We start from the raw sequence: 21565 nt of genomic DNA, 5'->3' as shown, positions 1-21565 counted from the left end.
ATATAATGTGTGGGTACAGTAAATGAGTAAGAAGAAAATTACAGCTAAACACAAACACTGCAGAAATGTAAAAATAGCCCTGGTCCTTAACGGTAAGAACATTTGTCTGGTCACTAAGGGGTTAAGAAAGGATATCAAGAGAACTAAGCAAAATTGACAACAGTAGTAAATTGGAACGTTGTTTAAAATGTATTGCTCTATCCAATTCAATTTTTTTTTTACTTTACTGTCCCTTTAATTCCCAAGGGTAAATAATGAAATTGTTTTCAAAGTAATTTAAATAAAAACAAAAAGACAGCAGTGAGTTTTTGTGTGATTTATTGTTTTTAATATACAGAAGTTGATGTTTTATAACTTATTTTATGTATGTTTTCTTGTAATTTAACATTTGTATTGATTGGTTAACACAAAAAGTGTTATTTTACATACTATACGTGTTAAAAATCATATTCTGGCAGATCCTGCCTACAGCCCACATAATAGGGCATAAGAAGCAAGCCAAGATGATTATTATGCTTGACATTGAAATCGGTTGTAAAAATGTTTGTAAGTGCTTAAAGGGACACTGTAATAATTTCTCATAGTTTAATCTAAAACATGGCATTTAAAAATATATATTGTTACTTTGCCAGATTAGAGTAGCTTTTTATTAATGTATGGTAGAAATTCTTGTCCACAATATTATCAACGTGTTGTTTAGAGAATGTATACATTAATTATCTTAGATAGTGATGATATTGTTTTACATTTAAGCTTTCCATATATTCATATTAAGGGACAGTATATCTTAATAACGTGGCACTCAATTTACAGGGGTATTATATGTTTTAGCAAAAATTAATCTATCGAGTGCCACTTTGTTATAATGTTTACTGTCTATATATACACATACACACACTTTATAAAGATCTTCATTTAAGAGTTGGGTCATGTTTTTAAGGACCAGGCACACGGTGCTCACTTTCTACACAGATATAGGCAGTCTGGTAAATGGAAATTCACTGTATTTTGTAAAGTCCACTCATCTCCTCCATCTACAATGGAAACAAAAGGTAAATTGGTGAAATAGGTTAGGCAAGCATAGATATTCTACTTGTGTGCAGGAAATCTACACAAATTACATAAAGCCATTTGTATAAAAAATATAAATAAATATATTTGTGGTTCACAAGTAAAATAGACAAAGCAAAGTAGATGCCTGGTAATCAAAAAAGTTGTCAGCATAGAGGGAAAGCAATTATATATTTGTGGGCTTTTTTTTGTTAAGCATTTAGTTGCTATATTGCTAACGTATGTCTCTCTCCTTCACATCCAATGTGAATGTCTAAAATCCTTGAGGGACCTAGCAGTACTGAGCAGAGAACTTTAGATCATCAGGCCCTGAGTGAGATATGGAGAGAAAGAAACAAGAAAGGTTAAGGAGAGAAACAGATTAGTGATTAAAAAGGACATTAAACGGTAGGGCACAACTACAATAACATGGTTACTATTAAATATGCTATTGTTTTTCCTCCTGTGCCTGTAACTCTTTTTCAGAACCACTCTCTTATTGTAATGCTTACAGCTGGCGGCTCTCCAAACTCCTCATCTTCATACTGGGTGTTGCCATCTTGGAGCTTAGGTATTCTTGCACTCTGACATTTTAACAGCTGTATTGTGCACTCGAGATTAGCGTGCTTGATTCAGAACAAAAGCTTTACATTTTGTCAGTGGGTGAATTGCATCCCAATTACATATTGTGAGTGCTAGCCCAAAGCACACAATACAGCTGAACCACTTCTGTCAAAGAAAGCGGGAATATGTGAGCTCCAAGATGGCTGTGCCCAGCATCAAGATGTAAAGCTTTACCATTAGGTACCTGTAAAGGGTTAAATAGCAATAGAATAGTGACTAGTAACTATTCTCTTCAAACTGTGTCCAGCAGTTTAATAGGGGGAGAAAGAAAGCAACAGAAAGAGTTTCAGAAAGATATTGTGATTGAGAGAATGGCACAAACTATTTCAATAAATAAATAATAGAATTAAAGGGATTGAAATCTGGACGGGTGCATTTCAGCTTCAAATAGACCAATATTCAAGCTCAGACAGCTGGCAGTGGTGTGTATTGTGTCTGAAGACGTAATTTGTGTCATACAGACCACTAATGACTCTGAGAAGGTGCAGTGTTTAAATACTGGTGCACAGGCCCTCACAGAATATGTGAGTATGCCACTGAAAAACAGTAATGACTTACTAGAAGCAATTTTGGTAATGAAAATATATTGCAAAAATGCTTGCATTTAAAATTAAAATGCCCATTTTAATTGTGAGCTTTCTATCCCTTTAATTCAGCTATTATTCAATGCAAAGCATTTATGTATGTGACGGCACACTTACATCCTTAAACACTTATCCTTTCCTCCACTGGCTACTCTCTGTCCATCGGGGCTCCAGTCAACAGCATAAACCTAAAAAACAGAATTTATGTTTACCTGATAAATTACTTTCTCCAACGGTGTGTCCGGTCCACGGCGTCATCCTTACTTGTGGGATATTCTCTTCCCCAACAGGAAATGGCAAAGAGCCCAGCAAAGCTGGTCACATGATCCCTCCTAGGCTCCGCCTACCCCAGTCATTCGACCGACGTTAAGGAGGAATATTTGCATAGGAGAAACCATATGATACCGTGGTGACTGTAGTTAAAGAAAATAAAATATCAGACCTGATTAAAAAACCAGGGCGGGCCGTGGACCGGACACACCGTTGGATAAAGTAATTTATCTGTTAAACATAAATTCTGTTTTCTCCAACATAGGTGTGTCCGGTCCACGGCGTCATCCTTACTTGTGGGAACCAATACCAAAGCTTTAGGACACGGATGATGGGAGGGAGCAAATCAGGTCACCTAGATGGAAGGCACCACGGCTTGCAAAACCTTTCTCCCAAAAATAGCCTCAGAAGAAGCAAAAGTATCAAACTTGTAAAATTTGGTAAAAGTGTGCAGTGAAGACCAAGTCGCTGCCCTACATATCTGATCAACAGAAGCCTCGTTCTTGAAGGCCCATGTGGAAGCCACAGCCCTAGTGGAATGAGCTGTGATTCTTTCGGGAGGCTGCCGTCCGGCAGTCTCGTAAGCCAATCTGATGATGCTTGTAATCCAAAAAGAGAGAGAGGTAGAGGTTGCTTTTTGACCTCTCCTTTTACCGGAATAAACAACAAACAAGGAAGATGTTTGTCTAAAATCCTTTGTAGCGTCTAAATAGAATTTTAGAGCGCGAACAACATCCAAATTGTGCAACAAACGTTCCTTCTTTGAAACTGGTTTCGGGCACAGAGAAGGTACGATAATCTCCTGGTTAATGTTTTTGTTAGAAACAACTTTTGGAAGAAAACCAGGTTTAGTACGTAAAACCACCTTATCTGCATGGAACACCAGATAAGGAGGAGAACACTGCAGAGCAGATAATTCTGAAACTCTTCTAGCAGAAGAAATTGCAACCAAAAACAAAACTTTCCAAGATAATAACTTAATATCAACGGAATGTAAGGGTTCAAACGGAACCCCCTGAAGAACTGAAAGAACTAAGTTGAGACTCCAAGGAGGAGTCAAAGGTTTGTAAACAGGCTTGATTCTAACCAGAGCCTGAACAAAGGCTTGAACATCTGGCACAGCTGCCAGCTTTTTGTGAAGTAACACAGACAAGGCAGAAATCTGTCCCTTCAGGGAACTTGCAGATAATCCTTTTTCCAATCCTTCTTGAAGGAAGGATAGAATCTTAGGAATCTTAACCTTGTCCCAAGGGAATCCTTTAGATTCACACCAACAGATATATTTTTTCCAAATGTTGTGGTAAATCTTTCTAGTTACAGGCTTTCTGGCCTGAACAAGAGTATCGATAACAGAATCTGAGAACCCTCGCTTCGATAAGATCAAGCGTTCAATCTCCAAGCAGTCAGCTGGAGTGAGACCAGATTCGGATGTTCGAACGGACCTTGAACAAGAAGGTCTCGTCTCAAAGGTAGCTTCCATGGTGGAGCCGATGACATATTCACCAGATCTGCATACCAAATCCTGCGTGGCCACGCAGGAGCTATCAAGATCACCGACGCCCTCTCCTGATTGATCCTGGCTACCAGCCTGGGGATGAGAGGAAACGGCGGGAATACATAAGCTAGTTTGAAGGTCCAAGGTGCTACTAGTGCATCTACTAGAGCCGCCTTGGGATCCCTGGATCTGGACCCGAAGCAAGGAACTTTGAAGTTCTGACGAGAGGCCATCAGATCCATGTCTGGAATGCCCCACAGTTGAGTGATTTGGACAAAGATTTCCGGATGGAGTTCCCACTCCCCCGGATGCAATGTCTGACGACTCAGAAAATCCGCTTCCCAATTTTCCACTCCTGGGATGTGGATTGCAGACAGGTGGCAGGAGTGAGACTCCGCCCATTGAATGATTTTGGTCACTTCTTCCATCGCCAGGGAACTCCTTGTTCCCCCCTGATGGTTGATGTACGCAACAGTTGTCATGTTGTCTGATTGAAACCGTATGAACTTGGCCCTCGCTAGCTGAGGCCAAGCCTTGAGAGCATTGAATATCGCTCTCAGTTCCAGAATATTTATCGGTAGAAGAGATTCTTCCCGAGACCAAAGACCCTGAGCTTTCAGGGATCCCCAGACCGCGCCCCAGCCCATCAGACTGGCGTCGGTCGTGACAATGACCCACTCTGGTCTGCGGAAGGTCATCCCTTGTGACAGGTTGTCCAGGGACAGCCACCAACGGAGTGAGCCTCTGGTCCTCTGATTTACTTGTATCCTCGGAGACAAGTCTGTATAGTCCCCATTCCACTGACTGAGCATGCACAGTTGTAATGGTCTTAGATGAATGCGCGCAAAAGGAACTATGTCCATTGCCGCTACCATCAAACCTATCACTTCCATGCACTGCGCTATGGAAGGAAGAGGAACGGAATGAAGTATCCGACAAGAGTCTAGAAGTCTTGTTTTTCTGGCCTCTGTCAGAAAAATCCTCATTTCTAAGGAGTTTATTATTGTTCCCAAGAAGGGAACCCTTGTCGACGGAGATAGAGAACTCTTTTCCACGTTCACTTTCCATCCGTGAGATCTGAGAAAGGCCAGGACGATGTCCGTGTGAGCCTTTGCTTGAGGAAGGGACGACGCTTGAATCAGAATGTCGTCCAAGTAAGGTACTACAGCAATGCCCCTTGGTCTTAGCACAGCTAGAAGGGACCCTAGTACCTTTGTGAAAATCCTTGGAGCAGTGGCTAATCCGAAAGGAAGCGCCACGAACTGGTAATGCTTGTCCAGGAATGCGAACCTTAGGAACCGATGATGTTCCTTGTGGATAGGAATATGTAGATACGCATCCTTTAAATCCACCGTGGTCATGAATTGACCTTCCTGGATGGAAGGAAGAATTGTTCGAATGGTTTCCATCTTGAACGATGGAACCTTGAGAAACTTGTTTAAGATCTTGAGATCTAAGATTGGTCTGAACGTTCCCTCTTTTTTGGGAACTATGAACAGATTGGAGTAGAACCCCATCCCTTGTTCTCCTAATGGAACAGGATGAATCACTCCCATTGTTAACAGGTCTTCTACACAATGTAAGAATGCCTGTCTTTTTATGTGGTCTGAAGACAACTGAGACCTGTGGAACCTCCCCCTTGGGGGAAGCCCCTTGAATTCCAGAAGATAACCTTGGGAGACTATTTCTAGTGTCCAAGGATCCAGAACATCTCTTGCCCAAGCCTGAGCGAAGAGAGAGAGTCTGCCCCCCACCAGATCCGGTCCCGGATCGGGGGCCAACATTTCATGCTGTCTTGGTAGCAGTGGCAGGTTTCTTGGCCTGCTTTCCCTTGTTCCAGCCTTGCATTGGTCTCCAAGCTTGCTTGGCTTGAGAAGTATTACCCTCTTGCTTAGAGGACGTAGCACTTTGGGCTGGTCCGTTTCTACGAAAGGGACGAAAATTAGGTTTATTTTTGGCCTTGAAAGGCCGATCCTGAGGAAGGGCATGGCCCTTACCCCCAGTGATATCAGAGATAATCTCTTTCAAGTCAGGGCCAAACAGCGTTTTCCCCTTGAAAGGAATGTTAAGTAGCTTGTTCTTGGAAGACGCATCAGCTGACCAAGATTTCAACCAAAGCGCTCTGCGCGCCACAATAGCAAACCCAGAATTCTTAGCCGCTAACCTAGCCAATTGCAAAGTGGCGTCTAGGGTGAAAGAATTAGCCAATTTGAGAGCATTGATTCTGTCCATAATCTCCTCATAAGGAGGAGAATCACTATCGACCGCCTTTACCAGCTCATCGAACCAGAAACATGCGGCTGTAGCGACAGGGACAATGCATGAAATTGGTTGTAGAAGGTAACCCTGTTGAACAAACATCTTTTTAAGTAAACCTTCTAATTTTTTATCCATAGGATCTTTGAAAGCACAACTATCTTCTATGGGTATAGTGGTGCGTTTGTTTAAAGTGGAAACCGCTCCCTCGACCTTGGGGACTGTCTGCCATAAGTCCTTTCTGGGGTCGACCATAGGAAACAATTTTTTAAATATGGGGGGAGGGACGAAAGGAATACCGGGCCTTTCCCATTCTTTATTTACAATGTCCGCCACCCGCTTGGGTATAGGAAAAGCTTCTGGGAGCCCCGGGACCTCTAGGAACTTGTCCATTTTACATAGCTTCTCTGGGATGACCAAATTGTCACAATCATCCAGAGTGGATAATACCTCCTTAAGCAGAGCGCGGAGATGTTCCAACTTAAATTTAAACGTAATCACATCAGGTTCAGCTTGTTGAGAAATGTTCCCTGAATCTGTAATTTCTCCCTCAGACAAAACCTCCCTGGCCCCATCAGACTGGTTTAGGGGCCCTTCAGAACCATTATTATCAGCGTCGTCATGCTCTTCAGTATCTAAAACAGAGCAGTCGCGCTTACGCTGATAAGTGTGCATTTTGGCTAAAATGTTTTTGACAGAATTATCCATTACAGCCGTTAATTGTTGCATAGTAAGGAGTATTGGCGCGCTAGATGTACTAGGGGCCTCCTGAGTGGGCAAGACTCGTGTAGACGAAGGAGGGAATGATGCAGTACCATGCTTACTCCCCTCACTTGAGGAATCATCTTGGGCATCATTGTCATTGTCACATAAATCACATTTATTTAAATGAGAAGGAACTCTGGCTTCCCCACATTCAGAACACAGTCTATCTGGTAGTTCAGACATGTTAAACAGGCATAAACTTGATAAAGTACAAAAAACGTTTTAAAATTAAACCGTTACTGTCACTTTAAATTTTAAACTGAACACACTTTATTACTGCAATTGCGAAAAAATATGAAGGAATTGTTCAAAATTCACCAAAATTTCACCACAGCGTCTTAAAGCCTTAAAAGTATTGCACACCAAATTTGGAAGCTTTAACCCTTAAAATAACGGAACCGGAGCCGTTTTTAACTTTAACCCCTTTACAGTCCCTGGTATCTGCTTTGCTGAGACCCAACCAAGCCCAAAGGGGAATACGATACCAAATGACGCCTTCAGAAAGTCTTTTCTATGTATCAGAGCTCCTCACACATGCGACTGCATGTCATGCCTCTCAAAAACAAGTGCGCAACACCGGCGCGAAAATGAGGCTCTGCCTATGATTTGGGAAAGCCCCTAAAGAATAAGGTGTCTAAAAAAGTGCCTGCCGATATAATCTTATCAAAATACCCAGATTAAATGATTCCTCAAGGCTAAATATGTGTTAATAATGAATCGATTTAGCCCAGAAAAAGTCTACAGTCTTAATAAGCCCTTGTGAAGCCCTTATTTACTATCTTAATAAACATGGCTTACCGGATCCCATAGGGAAAATGACAGCTTCCAGCATTACATCGTCTTGTTAGAATGTGTCATACCTCAAGCAGCAAGAGACTGCTCACTGTTCCCCCAACTGAAGTTAATTCCTCTCAACAGTCCTGTGTGGAACAGCCATGGATTTTAGTAACGGTTGCTAAAATCATTTTCCTCATACAAACAGAAATCTTCATCTCTTTTCTGTTTCTGAGTAAATAGTACATACCAGCACTATTTTAAAATAACAAACTCTTGATTGAATAATAAAAACTACAGTTAAACACTAAAAAACTCTAAGCCATCTCCGTGGAGATGTTGCCTGTACAACGGCAAAGAGAATGACTGGGGTAGGCGGAGCCTAGGAGGGATCATGTGACCAGCTTTGCTGGGCTCTTTGCCATTTCCTGTTGGGGAAGAGAATATCCCACAAGTAAGGATGACGCCGTGGACCGGACACACCTATGTTGGAGAAAACAATACGTGATTAATATATATGGTCTAGTAGCACCTGTATATGACTGTCAAGCAGAAAATACAATTTACAAATGTAAACATAAAATGTATTTCCACATATGATGTATAAATATGAAGACTTTGCAATGCACTTTCATTATTTATAAACTGCTAGCTTTTTATGCCATTCTGAAATTTGTAATCTCCACTGTCCCCAGAAAGGCTAGAGAACATTCCATGGAGGTCAGAATCCTGACAATACTACATTATTGCCCAAAATACCTTTTAATGTTTTAGACTCCTCAATAAGGAAGCTGTAGGGAAAATATTGTCTGTTTTATGGAAAACACAAACCCATAATGTCCCCATGCAAGTTAAAATGCACTGCTTGTGAGCAGAAGAGGAGTAAGATGAGGCATGCCACAGCTGATGCAGATGGTAAGAAATTAAAAGAATACCATCTAAGCTCAATGCTATCAAGCTGACTGTTCAGTGATCTAATGGCCAGTACCATATACTTGTGCAAAATATAAAAGCTCAGTGAAGATCTTTTTCATCACACCATTAAAAAAATAAATTAATAAACAAAAAACAAATACCTGGTAATAAGCCTTAGCTTTAAATGGGATATGAAAAAAAATAATAATAAAATAAATTAAAAAAAAAAAATACAATTTTAAACAACTTTCTAATCTATTTCTATTATCACATTTTCTTCATTCTCTTATTATATTTTGTTAAAAAGCAGGGAGGTAAGCTCAGGAGCGTGCACGTGTCTGGAGCACATAATATCATGGCAACTAAGCAAATTTGATAATAGAAGTAAATTAAAAACATTTTTTTTTAAATTGTAGGCTCTGTCTGAATCAGAAAATGGTTGGAATTCATATTCCTTTAATATAATATATATATATATATATATATATATATATATATATATATATGAAGGAAACGAGGAACTCCAAGACTATTGCCAATGTTGGTTTATTAGAACAGGTAAGTGAGAGACACAGTCACAGTGTGCAAGTATTAGATCTGACGCGTTTCCTGCATGCTCACATGCGCTTCATCAGAGATCACTGTTTATATATATATATATATATATATATATATATATATTTTCACACATATATATATATATATATATTCATATAACATGTTCATTCTTGATCATAAAAAGGAGGATGCTTTTTATTTTTTTAAATTAAAGTGGATAAAATACAAAAACACAAGTTATGCAGCATATAAAATATCACATCAAGGTAAGAAGGGTTTAGAAGATTCTCTGAATAGCTCTGCAAAATGTAGCAAATCAGTTCAATATAATATGAGGGTTAGTATTAACATTTTATAAAAACAAACATCTTGTTTACTACATTTGTTTGGAGGAGCCAATATGGACATGAGTCTGCAGAAAACAAGACTAGACAAAGTCATAGTTAGTAGAAGGAGCAATATTTTGCAGATGAATTCTGTAAGAAGACAATTAGGAAAGACATGTAGCAGGGTTAGCCTTGAGAAGTCTACATAGTGAGAAGTCTACATCCTTTTCTGAGAATTAGAAAAAAAATAGAATTTGCAGAGCTAAATTGGGGCAAAATAAATAAGTATATTGCAAAGTTGTTCTACCACACTTGACTAAAGGTGTTTACTGTACCGTTAAACACTAAACCACAAAATGTCTTAATACATAATTATAAAGCTAAAGAGAAAGCTTATCGATTTAAGTTTCCAAAGAAAAGTCCAAACTACAGTTCAAAACATTCCACACCTCATCTGCATGTCCAGGGAGATCAACAGAAATCTTCTTGGTCTTTGTATCCCAAACCTTGAGAGTGCTGTCACTGCTCCCACTTACTAAAAGCCTGCTGTCAGCTGACCATGCAATCTGATATACTGCAGAGACGTGACCACGCAAAGATGCCAAGTATCTAATAATCAAAGAAGAAAAAAAAAATATCTTACAATGTCTCCAAAAGTTAGTTCTCATTGCGCCAGGGAGATATTTAGGCTAAGTCAGAAAGGTTTAATTGTTTTCTATATAGCAAGTTTAGCTAATATCAAGATATAGTGCTCTTAAAGGGACAGTCTAGTCCAAAATAAACTTTCATGATCCAGATAGGACATGTAATTTTAAACAACTTTCCAATTTACTTTTATCACCAATTTTGCTTTGCTCACTTGGTATTCTTACTTGAAAGCTAAACCTAGGTAGGCTCATATTTCTAAAGACCTTGAATGCCGCCTCTTATCTAAATGCATTTTGACAGTTTTTCACCACTAGAGGGCATTAATTCATGTGTGTCATATAGATCAAATTGAGCTTATGCATGTGAAGTTACCTAGGAGCCAGCACTGATTGGCTAAAAAGCAAGTCTGTCAAAAGAACTGAAATTAGGGGGTAGTTTGCAGAGGCTTAGATACAAGTTCATCACAGAGGTAAAAACAGAATTTATGCTTACCTGATAAATTTCTTTATCTTGTGATGTATCGAGTCCACAGATTCATCCATACTTGTGGGAAATTCTCCTTCCTAACAGGAAGTTGCAAAGAGAGCACCCACAGCAGAGCTATATAGCTCCTCCCTTAGCTCCGCCCCCCTGTCATTCGACCGAAGGCTAGGAAGAAAAAGGAGAAACTATAGGGTGCAGAGGTGACTGTAGTTTTTAAAATAAAAATATAATACCTGTCTAAAACAGACAGGGCGGGCCGTGGACTCAATACATCACAAGAGAAAGAAATTTATCAGGTAAGCATAAATTCTGTTTTCTCTTGTAAGATGTATCGAGTCCACGGATTCATCCATACTTGTGGGGTTCCAATACCAAAGCTTTAGGACACGGATGAAGGGAGGGACAAGACAGGTACCTTAAACGGAACCTTTCTCCCAAAAATAGCCTCCGAAGAAGCAAAAGTATCGAATTTGGAAAAAGTATGAAGCGAAGACCAAGTCGCCGCCTTACAAATCTGTTCAACAGAAGACTCATTTTTAAAAGCCCATGTGGAAGCCACTGCTCTAGTAGAATGAGCAGTAATTCTTTCAGGAGGCTGCTGTCCAGCAGTCTCATAAGCCAAACGGATGATGCTTTTCAGCCAAAAAGAAAGAGGTAGCCGTAGCCTTTTGACCTCTCCGCTTACCAGAATAGACAACAAACAATGAAGATGTTTGACGGAAATCTTTGGTTGCTTGCAAGTAGAACTTTAAAGCATGAACCACATCAAGATTGTGCAACAGACGTTCCTTCTTTAATGAAGGATTAGGACACAGTGAAGGAACAACAATCTCCTGATTGATATTCCTATTAGAAACAACCTTAGGAAGAAACCCAGGTTTGGTACGCAAAACCACCTTATCTACATGGAAAACAAAGTAAGGTTAATCACACTGTAAAGCAGATAACTCAGAAACTCTTCGAGCCGAAGAGATAGCTACTAAAAACAAAACTTTCCAAGATAGAAGCTTAATATCTATGGAATGCATAGGTTCAAACGGAACCCCTCGAAGAACTTTAAGAACCAAGTTTAAACTCCATGGTGGAGTAACAGGTTTGAATACAGGCTTGATTCTGACTAAAGCCTGACTAAACGCTTGAACGTCTGGAACATCTGCCAGACGCTTGTGTAAAAGAATAGACAATGCAGAAATCTGTCCTTTTAAAGGAACTAGCTGATAATCCCTTCTCCAATCCTTCTTGGAGAAAAGACAATATTCTCCAAGAAGGAGAAAGTTACTCCATGAGTAACCCTTGGATTCACACCAATTAAAATATTTGCGCCAAATCTTATGATAGATTTTCCTGGTGACTGGCTTTCTAACCCTGAATCAGGGTATCAATGACCTGCTTTGATGAAATCAGGCGTTCAATCTCCAAGCAATCAGGCGCAGAGAAATTAGATTTGGATGGTTGAAAAGACCTTGGATTAGAAGGTCCTGCCTCATTGGCAGAATCCACGGTGGAACCGATGACATGTCCACTAGGTCTGCATACCAAGTCTTGTGTGGCCACGCAGGTGCTATCAGAATCACTGAAGCTCTCTCCTGCTTGATTCTGGCAACCAGACGTGGGAGGAGAGGAAACGGTGGAAATACATAGGCCAGATTGAAGGACCAGGGCACTGCTAGAGCATCTATCAGTACCGCCTGTGGATCCCGGGACCTGGACCCGTAACAAGGAAGTTTGGCGTTCTGCCGGGACGCCATCAGATCCAATTCTGGTGTGCCCCATAGCTGAGCAAATACCTCCGGATGGAGCTCCCACTCCCCCGGATGAAAAGTCTGACGACTTAGGAAATCCGCCTCCCAGTTCTCTACCCCTGGGATATGGATTGCTGAGAGATAGCAAGAGTGATCCTCCGCCCATTGGACTGTTTTAGTTACCTCCATCATCGCTAGAGAACTCTGTGTTCCTCCTTGATGATTGATATAAGCCACAGATGTTGTCCGACTGAAATCTGATGAATTTGGCCACAGCTAACTGAGGCCACGCCTGAAGCGCATTGAATATCGCTCTCAGTTCTAGAATGTTTATCGGGAGGGGAGTTTCCTCCTGAGACCATAAGCCCTGTGCTTTCAGGGAGTTCCAGACTGCACCCCAGCCTAGCAGGCTGGCATCTGTCGTTACTATGAGCCACTCTGGCCTGCGGAAACACATTCCCTGAGACAGGTGGTCCTGAGACAACCACCAGAGAAGAGAGTCTCTGGTCTTCTGGTCCAGATGCAGTTGAGGAGATAAATCTGCATAATCCCCATTCCACTGCTTGAGCATGCATAGTTGCAGTGGTCTGAGGTGTAGGCGGGCAAAAGGGACTATGTCCATTGCTGCTACCATGAGTCCGATTACCTCTATACACTGAGCCACTGATGGCCGTGGAATGGAATGAAGAGCTCGGCAAGTGGTTAAGAGTTTTGACTTTCTGACCTCCGTCAGAAATATTTTAATTTCTACCGAGTCTATCAGAGTCCCTAGGAAGGGAACTTTTGTGAGAGGGAAGAGAGAACTCTTTTTTATGTTCACCTTCCACCCATGAGATCTCAGAAAAGCCAACACAATGTCCGTGTGAGACTTGGCTAGCTGGAAAGTCGACGCCTGAATTAAGATGTCGTCTAGATAAGGCGCCACTGCTATGCCCCGCGGTCTTAGAACCGCTAAAAGGGACCCTAGCATCTTTGTGAAAATTCTGTCCAGAAAGGTGAATCTGAGGAATTGATGATGATCTCTGTGAATAGGGATGTGTAGATACGCATCCTTTAAGTCCACGGTAGTCATATATTGACCCTCCTGGATCAATGGCAGAATAGTCCGAATAGTCTCCATCTTGAATGATGGTACTCTGAGGAATTTGTTTAGAATTTTGAGATCCAATATTGGTCTGAAAGTTCCCTCTTTTTTGGGAACCACAAACAGGTTTGAGTAAAACCCTAGCCCTTGTTCCGCTTTTGGAACTGGGCGGATCATTCCCATGGTATGTAGGTCTTCTACACAGCGTAAGAACGCCTCTCTCTTTGTCCACCCGGGACCACCCTTGAAGTTCCGAAAGGAACGAAAAGTATTTTGTTTGGTCCTCAATTTATTTGTTTTATCCTGAGGGAAGAGCATGGCCTTTCCCTCCAGTGATGTCTGAAATAATCTCTTTCAGTTCAGGCCCGAATAGGGTCTTTCCTTTGAAAGGGATGTTCAAAAGTTTAGATTTTGATGACACATCAGCAGACCAGAACTTAAGCCATAACGCCCTGCGTGCTAAAATGGCAAAACCTGAATTCTTTGCCGCTAACTTAGCCAGTTGGAAAGCGGCATCTGTAATGAAAGAATTAGCCAACTTAAGGGCCTTAATTCTATCCATAATATCCTCTAATGGAGTCTCCATCTGAAGAGCCTCTTCTAGAGCCTCAAACCAGAAAGCAGCTGCAGTAGTTACAGGAACAATGCACGCAATAGGTTGGAGAAGAAAACCTTGATGAACAAAAATTTTCTTCAGGAGACCCTCTAATTTTTTATCCATAGGATCTTTGAAAGCACAACTGTCTTCGATAGGTATAGTTGTATGCTTAGATGGAGTAGAAATAGCTCCCTCCACCTTAGGAACCGTCTGCCACGAGTCCCGCATGGTGTCAGATATGGAAAACATTTTCTTAAAAACCGGAGGGGGAGCGAACGGAATACCTGGTTTATCCCACTCCTTAGTAACAATATTCACAATCCTCTTAGGGACTGGAAAAACAGTGTAAACAGGAACCTCTAAGTATTTGTCCATTTTACACAATTTCTCTGGAACCACTATGGGGTCACAATCATCTAGAGTCGCTAATACCTCCCTGAGCAATAATCGGAGGTGTTCAAGCTTAAATTTAAAGGCCGTCATATCAGAATCTGTCTGAGGGAGCATCTTTCCTCCCTCAGATAACAAATCCCTTACCCCTACTTCAGAACATTGTGAGGGTATATCAGATACGGCTACTAAATGCTCAGCACTTGTTCTTAACCCAGAGCTGTCACGCTTTCCTTGTAAAACAGGCAGTTTAGAGAAAACCTCTGATGGTTTTATTCATAACTGTGGCCATGTCTTGTAAAGTAAATGAATTTGACGCACTAGAGGTACTTGGTGTTACTGGTGCAGGCGTTACTGGTTGTGACACTTGGGGAGAGCTAGATGTCAAACACTCATTTCCTTATGTCTGAGAATCATCTATTGCTATATTTTTAAGTGCTAAAATATGCTCTTTATAATTTACAGACATATCAGTGCAAGTGGGACACATTCTAAGAGGGGGTTCCACAATGGCTTCTAAACACATTGAACAAGGATTTTCCTTGGTGTCAGACATGTTAAACAGGCTTGTAATGTAACAAGCAAGCTTGAAAAACACTTTAATCAAAGCAAATAACACTTAGAAAATAAATGGTACTGTGCCTTTAAGAGAAAAAAAGCTGCACAAACTCTGCAAAACAGTGTAAAAAAGCAGTAAACTCAACAAAATTTTTACAGTAGCATCATAAAGCCTTAGTAACTTTGCACAGCTATGCAAATAAACAATTAACCCCTTACTGTAAAAACCGGTAAAAAAACGTTCAGCACCTTGCCACAGCTCTGCTGTGGCGCCTACCTGCCCTTTATGAACGATTTGTGGGGAAAAAAACTTCTTTACAGCCCTCAAACACAGTAGGAACCTTTGGAGAAGCAGCTGGATGTCTCTAAGGAAAAGAAACTGCGCAACTGAGGCGCGAAAATAGGCCCCTCCCACCTCACTCGATGTCATGGGGCCTAAAAGAAACACAACAGAGTGTTTCTTAAACTAGCCATGTGGGTTAATAACCCTTAAACAAGCCACAAAGACCCCTTAAAGTTCCTCAAAAAACGTTATATTTGCTAACAACAATAAAAACGTTTTCCTTATCAGTGTCACCAGTAACTAATGAGCCCTTTGTGCAAGCTGGGATTCCTACTAAGTCTCTGAATACAGCTTACCCTTCCCTCATGGGGATATTGCCAGCCTTTTCTAGAATTAACACAGTCTGTCTAGAAAAAAAATAGACTGAACATACCTCAAAGCAGTTTAGCCTGCAAACCGTTCCCCCAACTGAAGTTTTCCTGTACTCTTCAGCCCTTGTGAGAACAGCAGTGGATTTTAGTTACAAAGTGCTAAAATCATCATCCTCCTTGGAGAAATCTTTATCTCTTTTCTGCCAGAGAGTAAATAGTACACACCGGTACCATTTAAAATAAACTTTTGCTTGAGAAAATAAAAACTAACATTTTTTGTCACCACACTCACTTTACCCTTCCTAGCAGTTAAGCAGGCAAAGAGTATGACGGGGGGGGTTATGCAAAACTGTTGTTGGTTATGCAAAACTAGGGGATGAGTAATAAAGGGATTATCTTTCTTTTAACCCCTTAATGACAGAGGAAAAGCTCCCCTTAATGACAATTGACGTCCTCTGTTGTTTGAAGTGCTGGAAGCGATCATGATCGCTTCCAGCTGCTTAGAAGGGATTGTAGTGATGCCTCAACATTGAGCCATTACTGCAATCCCATATTTTACCCACCGATGCAGAGAGGGCCACTCTGTGGCCCTCTCTGCATCGGCTATTGCGGCTAATACATTCGTTGGTGGGTGGGAGCAACTCCTCTCAATTGTGTTGGCTTTTTTTTTCTTCTAAGTTCTAGCCCAATCGGCTCAAATGTTGTACTGTCGGCGGTTGCGGCGGGGGGCGGGTTGAAGGAAGGGATCTCCGTTGTCAAGTAAGGGATCTGGGAGGGATGTAGATTATTGAGGGGGCCAGACAGCTGCCAGTACCCAAGATGGCGGCAAATAGGTAGGGGGGAGGGTTAGAGAGATGTATGGGGGGGGATCAGGGAGGTTGTAAGGTAAGGGGGATCCATCACTGCAGACTGTATGAAGAAAATAAAAAAATGCTTTTTATTTCAGTACTGGCAGACTTTCTGCCAGTACTTAAGATGGAGGGGACAATTGTGGGGTGGGGGAAGAGAGCTGTTTGAGGGGGGTCAGGGGGGATCAGGGGGTGGGATGTGTCAGATGGGAGGCTGATCTCTACACTAAAGCTAAAAATTAACCCTACAAGCTACCTAATTAACCCCTTAACTGCTGGGCATATTACAAGTGTGGTGCGCAGCAGCATTTAACGGCCTTATTATTACCAAAAAGCAACGCCAAAGCCATATATGTCTGCTATTTCTGAACAAAGGGAATCCTAGAGAAGCATTTGCAACCATTTGTGCCATAATTGCACAAGCTGTTTGTAAATAATTTCAGTGAGAATCCTAAAATTGTGAAAAATGTAACAGTTTTTTTTTTATTTGATCGTATTTGGCGGGGAAATGGTGGCATGAAATATACTAAAATGGGCCTAGATCAATAATTTGGGTTGTCTACTACACTACAATAAAGCTAAAATTAAACCTAAAAGCTCCCTAATTAACCCCTTAACTGCTGGGCATAATACACGCGTGGTGTGCAGTGGCAATTAGCAGCCTTCTAATTACAAAAAAGCAACGCCAAAGCCATATATGTCTGCTATTTCTGAACAAAGGGGATCCCAGAGAAGTATTTAACACCATTTATACCATAATTGCACAAGATGTTTGTAAATAAATTCAGCGAGAAACCTAAAGTTTGTGAAAAAATTTGTGAAAAAGTCAACAATTTTTTTTATTTGATTGCATTTGGCGGTGAAATGGTGGCATGAAATAAACCAAAATGGGCCTATATCAATACTTTGGGATGTCTTCTAAAAAGAAATATATACATGTCAAGGGATATTCAGGGATTCCTGACAGATATCAGTGTCCCAATGTAACTAGCGCTAATTTTGAAAAAAGGTGGTTTGGAAATAGCAAAGTGCTACTTGTACTTATTGCCCTATAACTTGCAAAAAAAGCAAAAAACATGTAAACATTGGGTATTTCTAAACTCGGGACAAAATTTAGAAACTATTTAGAATGGGTGTTTTTTGGTGGTTGTAGATGTGTAACAGATTTTAGGGGTCAAAGTTAGAAAAAGTGTATTTTTTTCAATCTTTTCCTCATATTTTATATTTTTTTATAGTAAATTATAAGATATGATGAAAATAATGGTATCTTTAGAAAGTCCATTTAATAGCGAGAAAAACGGTATATAATATGTGTAGGTACAGTAAATGAGTAAGAGGAAAATTACAGCTAAACACAAACACTGCAGAAATGTAAAAATAGCCATTGTCATTAAGGGTAAGAAAATTGAAAAATGGTCCGGTCATTAAGGGGTTAAAACAATACAAATTCTGGTGTATACTGTCCCTTTAATATGTGTGCTTTAAAGGGACAGTCTACACCTTAATCATTTTAAAGTCTTACCTTAGATTAAGCTGCAAATAGCCTTCTGCACCCTATCTATATCATGCAACAGGAATGGTAAAAAATGTTATTTTAAAATGAATACGGTTTCTGGCTGCCAAGCTCTGCCTAATGACGACATCACAATCTGTGCTACATCTAGGCACTCTGCTGAATAACATTGACAGTGTATTGAATCCAACTAGTGAAGCTTTTGTGACTGGATGCCATATGCAGCACTGATCGTGATGTCATCAGTGGGCGAAGCGTGGCAGCCATTTCATAGTGGTCAGAAACAAAATTAATTTTAAAATAACTTTTTTACCATGACTGCTGGCATAGATTAAGTTGCAAATAGCCTCCAACAGCTTTTCTATAATAAGGTAAGAGTTAAGTTTGTAGACTGTCCCTATAACTGTATTTTTTGGTTATTTACTCCTTTTTAAAATATTACTATTATTTAAAAAAACTAAAATGTAAGTTATATTCTAAAGCTTGTATGTTCAATATCTCAGATCGGCAATACTTTATATTTTTCAACATCATTAGAAGATGTGAGCCAAAACACACACAATTAGTTAGATATGGCTTGTCATATTGTGATATTAGGAGTGCATGTCCTGTACATTTATTTAACCCTTTACTGAAAGGGTGAGTAGCAACTCAGTAACAATGCACTTTTCAGCTGCAACTGCAAGAAAGATTAATTATTCTGACTCCATAATTGCCCCTTTTCTGGTAAAACAGATGGCATAAGAGAATGTATATACTTCATGTGATCTTTGAGACATCACAGCAAAGGTGATATTAATGCAGAAAAATTCACATTAAAATTATAATAAAATTATAATAAGAATCTCAAAAATGTCCTTTAGTGAATGTTTTGTTTGTTACTGTAAACCCTGTTTTAACCCCCCCCCATCTAAACCTGTTCCTGTACTAAAGATCACCAAACAAGAGAAACAAGAGCGCTAGTTGTGAATATAAAATATAACCTTTATTGGTTAATAAAATAGGACATGCAGTTTAGTTTAAACAGACAGAGATGGGGCACCTCTGGCTGGCAGGCTTATGCGTTTCGGCATAGCCGTAATCATAGCATACTGATGCCAGTCACAGGCTATGCACCAAGTTGTGACAATATGTGATAGTGTCACTATTTTATAAAAGCTTCTATAGCATTTCATGTATTGCTTACTGTTTTACAGTACAACATATAAGGTTCTTTCAGATGCACAAGCAGATGGTAATAGTTAATGTGCTAGACAAATGACTTACTTCCCAGTCTTTCCATCCCATAGCTTGATAGATTTATCAAAAGAGGCACTAGCAATGATTCTAGTGTCAGGAGAGAACAGAACTTGGTTAATCAAAGCCTGATGTCCAGTCATTCTTTGTACGGGTTTCTTATCTTCTGCTGGGGCCCAGAGAAACAATGTGAAGTCATCAGAGCCTGAAACTAGTCTCTCGGGACCTTGCCCCTGTGTTAACAGAAATAAAAAAAGTTGGAAAGTGGACTATGATTTTCTATAGAAAGTTCACATTTTGCTCCTAGATACAATATCTCTTTGTAAATCCAAAATTATGAAAATACAACTATAAACATTATGCTAAAAATGCTATAGCATTTGTGGCAATTAATAAATATATTCAGTACGATATTGATACCTAGTACCAGGCCATGCAAGTCATTAATTAAACAGACATAAAAGTGCAAAAATAAAAAGCTCTACTGTATTTGGCATGTGTGTGTAGTCACCAATCGCCATCAGCCAGTAGTACATTGCTGCTCCAGAGCCTACTAAAATGGTATGTTTTTCAACAATCTATACCAAGAGAATGAAGTCAAATGTATCATATAAGCAAATTAAAAAGTCTTGTAAAATTCCATGTAACACTCTGGCGCAAAGGATGGATCCCTACACTACAGAAAATAAATGATAATACAAAAGCCCTAAAGATAATGGTGACCTGAGGGGGGAGGAGGCAAGAGCCGTTTGGGTGGGATCAGGGAGGTGTTAGGTGGGAGGGTAACCACTACACTACATATTGCTCCTTGCAGCTGTTTAACCTCTTTACTATCATGAATTTCAGAAATGTAGTGCGCAGTACCAATTAGCAGCCTTCTAATTACCAAAAACCAGTCACAAAGCCATGCATATCTGCCATTTCTGAACAAAGGGGATCCCAGATAAACTTTTACAACCATTTGTCTTATGACTGCACAAGTTGTGTATAAATAATATAATAATTGAGAAAGTTAAAGTTAAGTTATACAAAAATGGGCCTAGATCCCTGTGTGTGTATATGTTTGTATATAAAGAGAGAGATTTGATAGGCAAATAAAACAAAACAAAGGCTATATTTCTGTTTAAATGGAGTGATAGCGAATGGGTTAAACAGATGCATTATTTGTATTTATAAAAGTCACAAATAAAAATAATTTGATTTCTTAACCCAGACATACCCGAACTTCTCTGTATCTCTGTAATGCTTTCTCCTTTAGCTCTTCTACTAAAAAGGAAAAAATAAACAGCGTCACTACAACAAATATATATTATGAATATGAATACACTATATATTACTTAAACATGATTAAAAAAATAACATGTAGACTAGCAGACACAGAAAAAACACAATTTATGCTTACCTGATAAATTTATTTCTCTTGTGGTGTATCCAGTCCACGGATCATCCATTACTTGTGGGATATTCTCATTCCCAACAAGAAGTTGCAAGAGGACACCCACAGCAGAGCTGTAATATAGCTCCTCCCCTAACTGTCATAGCCAGTCATTCGACCGAAAACAAGCCGAGAAAGGAGGAACCATAGGGTACAGTGGTTACTGTAGTTTAAATTTAAAAATTACCTGCCTTAAAATGACAGGGCGGGCCGTGGACTGGATACACCACAAGAGAAATAAATTTATCAGGTAAGCATAAATTGTGTTTTCTCTTGTAAGGTGTATCCAGTCCACGGATCATCCATTACTTGTGGGATACCAATACCAAAGCTAAAGTACACGGATGAAGGGAGGGACAAGGCAGGAACCACTGCCCGTAAAACCTCTCTCCCAAATATAGCCTCCGAAGAAGCAAAAGTATCAAATTTGTAAAATTTTGAAAAAATATGAAGCGAAGACCAAGTCGTCGCCTTGCAAATCTGATCAAAAGAAGCCTCATTTTTAAAGGCCCAAGTGGAAGCCACAGCTCTAGTGGAATGAGCTGTAATCCTTTCAGGAGGTTGCTGTCCAGCAGTCTCATAGGCTAAGCGGATTAAGCTTCTTAGTCAAAAAGAAAAAGAGGTTGCCGAAGCCTTTTGACCTCTCCTCTGTCCAGAGTAGACAACAAACAAAGCAGATGTTTGACGAAAATCTTTAGTAGCTTGTAAGTAAAACTTTAAAGCACGGACCACGTCCAAATTGTGTAACACAAGGATGGA

General features: G+C 40.0%; 1 protein-coding gene across 2 annotated transcripts in view; it reads right to left on the bottom strand.

Annotated features, from left to right (window-relative positions):
• Window positions 1-301: 301 nt before the first annotated feature.
• The window catches only part of NLE1 (notchless homolog 1), a 48484-nt gene continuing 27220 nt past the window's right edge, over window positions 302-21565 (bottom strand). The window contains exons 9-13 of one of the 2 annotated variants that reach the window (XM_053707355.1): window positions 20591-20637; window positions 19402-19604; window positions 10067-10226; window positions 2376-2446; window positions 302-1034 (exon numbers count right to left, since the gene is read on the bottom strand). In XM_053707355.1, the coding sequence (XP_053563330.1) occupies window positions 1022-1034; window positions 2376-2446; window positions 10067-10226; window positions 19402-19604; window positions 20591-20637 (494 nt within the window). In that variant the 3' untranslated portion in view covers window positions 302-1021. The remainder of the gene's footprint in view (window positions 1035-2375; window positions 2447-10066; window positions 10227-19401; window positions 19605-20590; window positions 20638-21565) is intronic. The other variant, XM_053707356.1, reaches the window with a different exon arrangement.

Source organism: Bombina bombina, chromosome 3, assembly GCF_027579735.1.
Source record: "Bombina bombina isolate aBomBom1 chromosome 3, aBomBom1.pri, whole genome shotgun sequence".
Classification (NCBI taxonomy): domain Eukaryota; kingdom Metazoa; phylum Chordata; class Amphibia; order Anura; family Bombinatoridae; genus Bombina; species Bombina bombina.
Note: the sequence above shows the minus strand (reverse complement) of the source record. Positions and strands in the feature narration are given on the sequence as shown.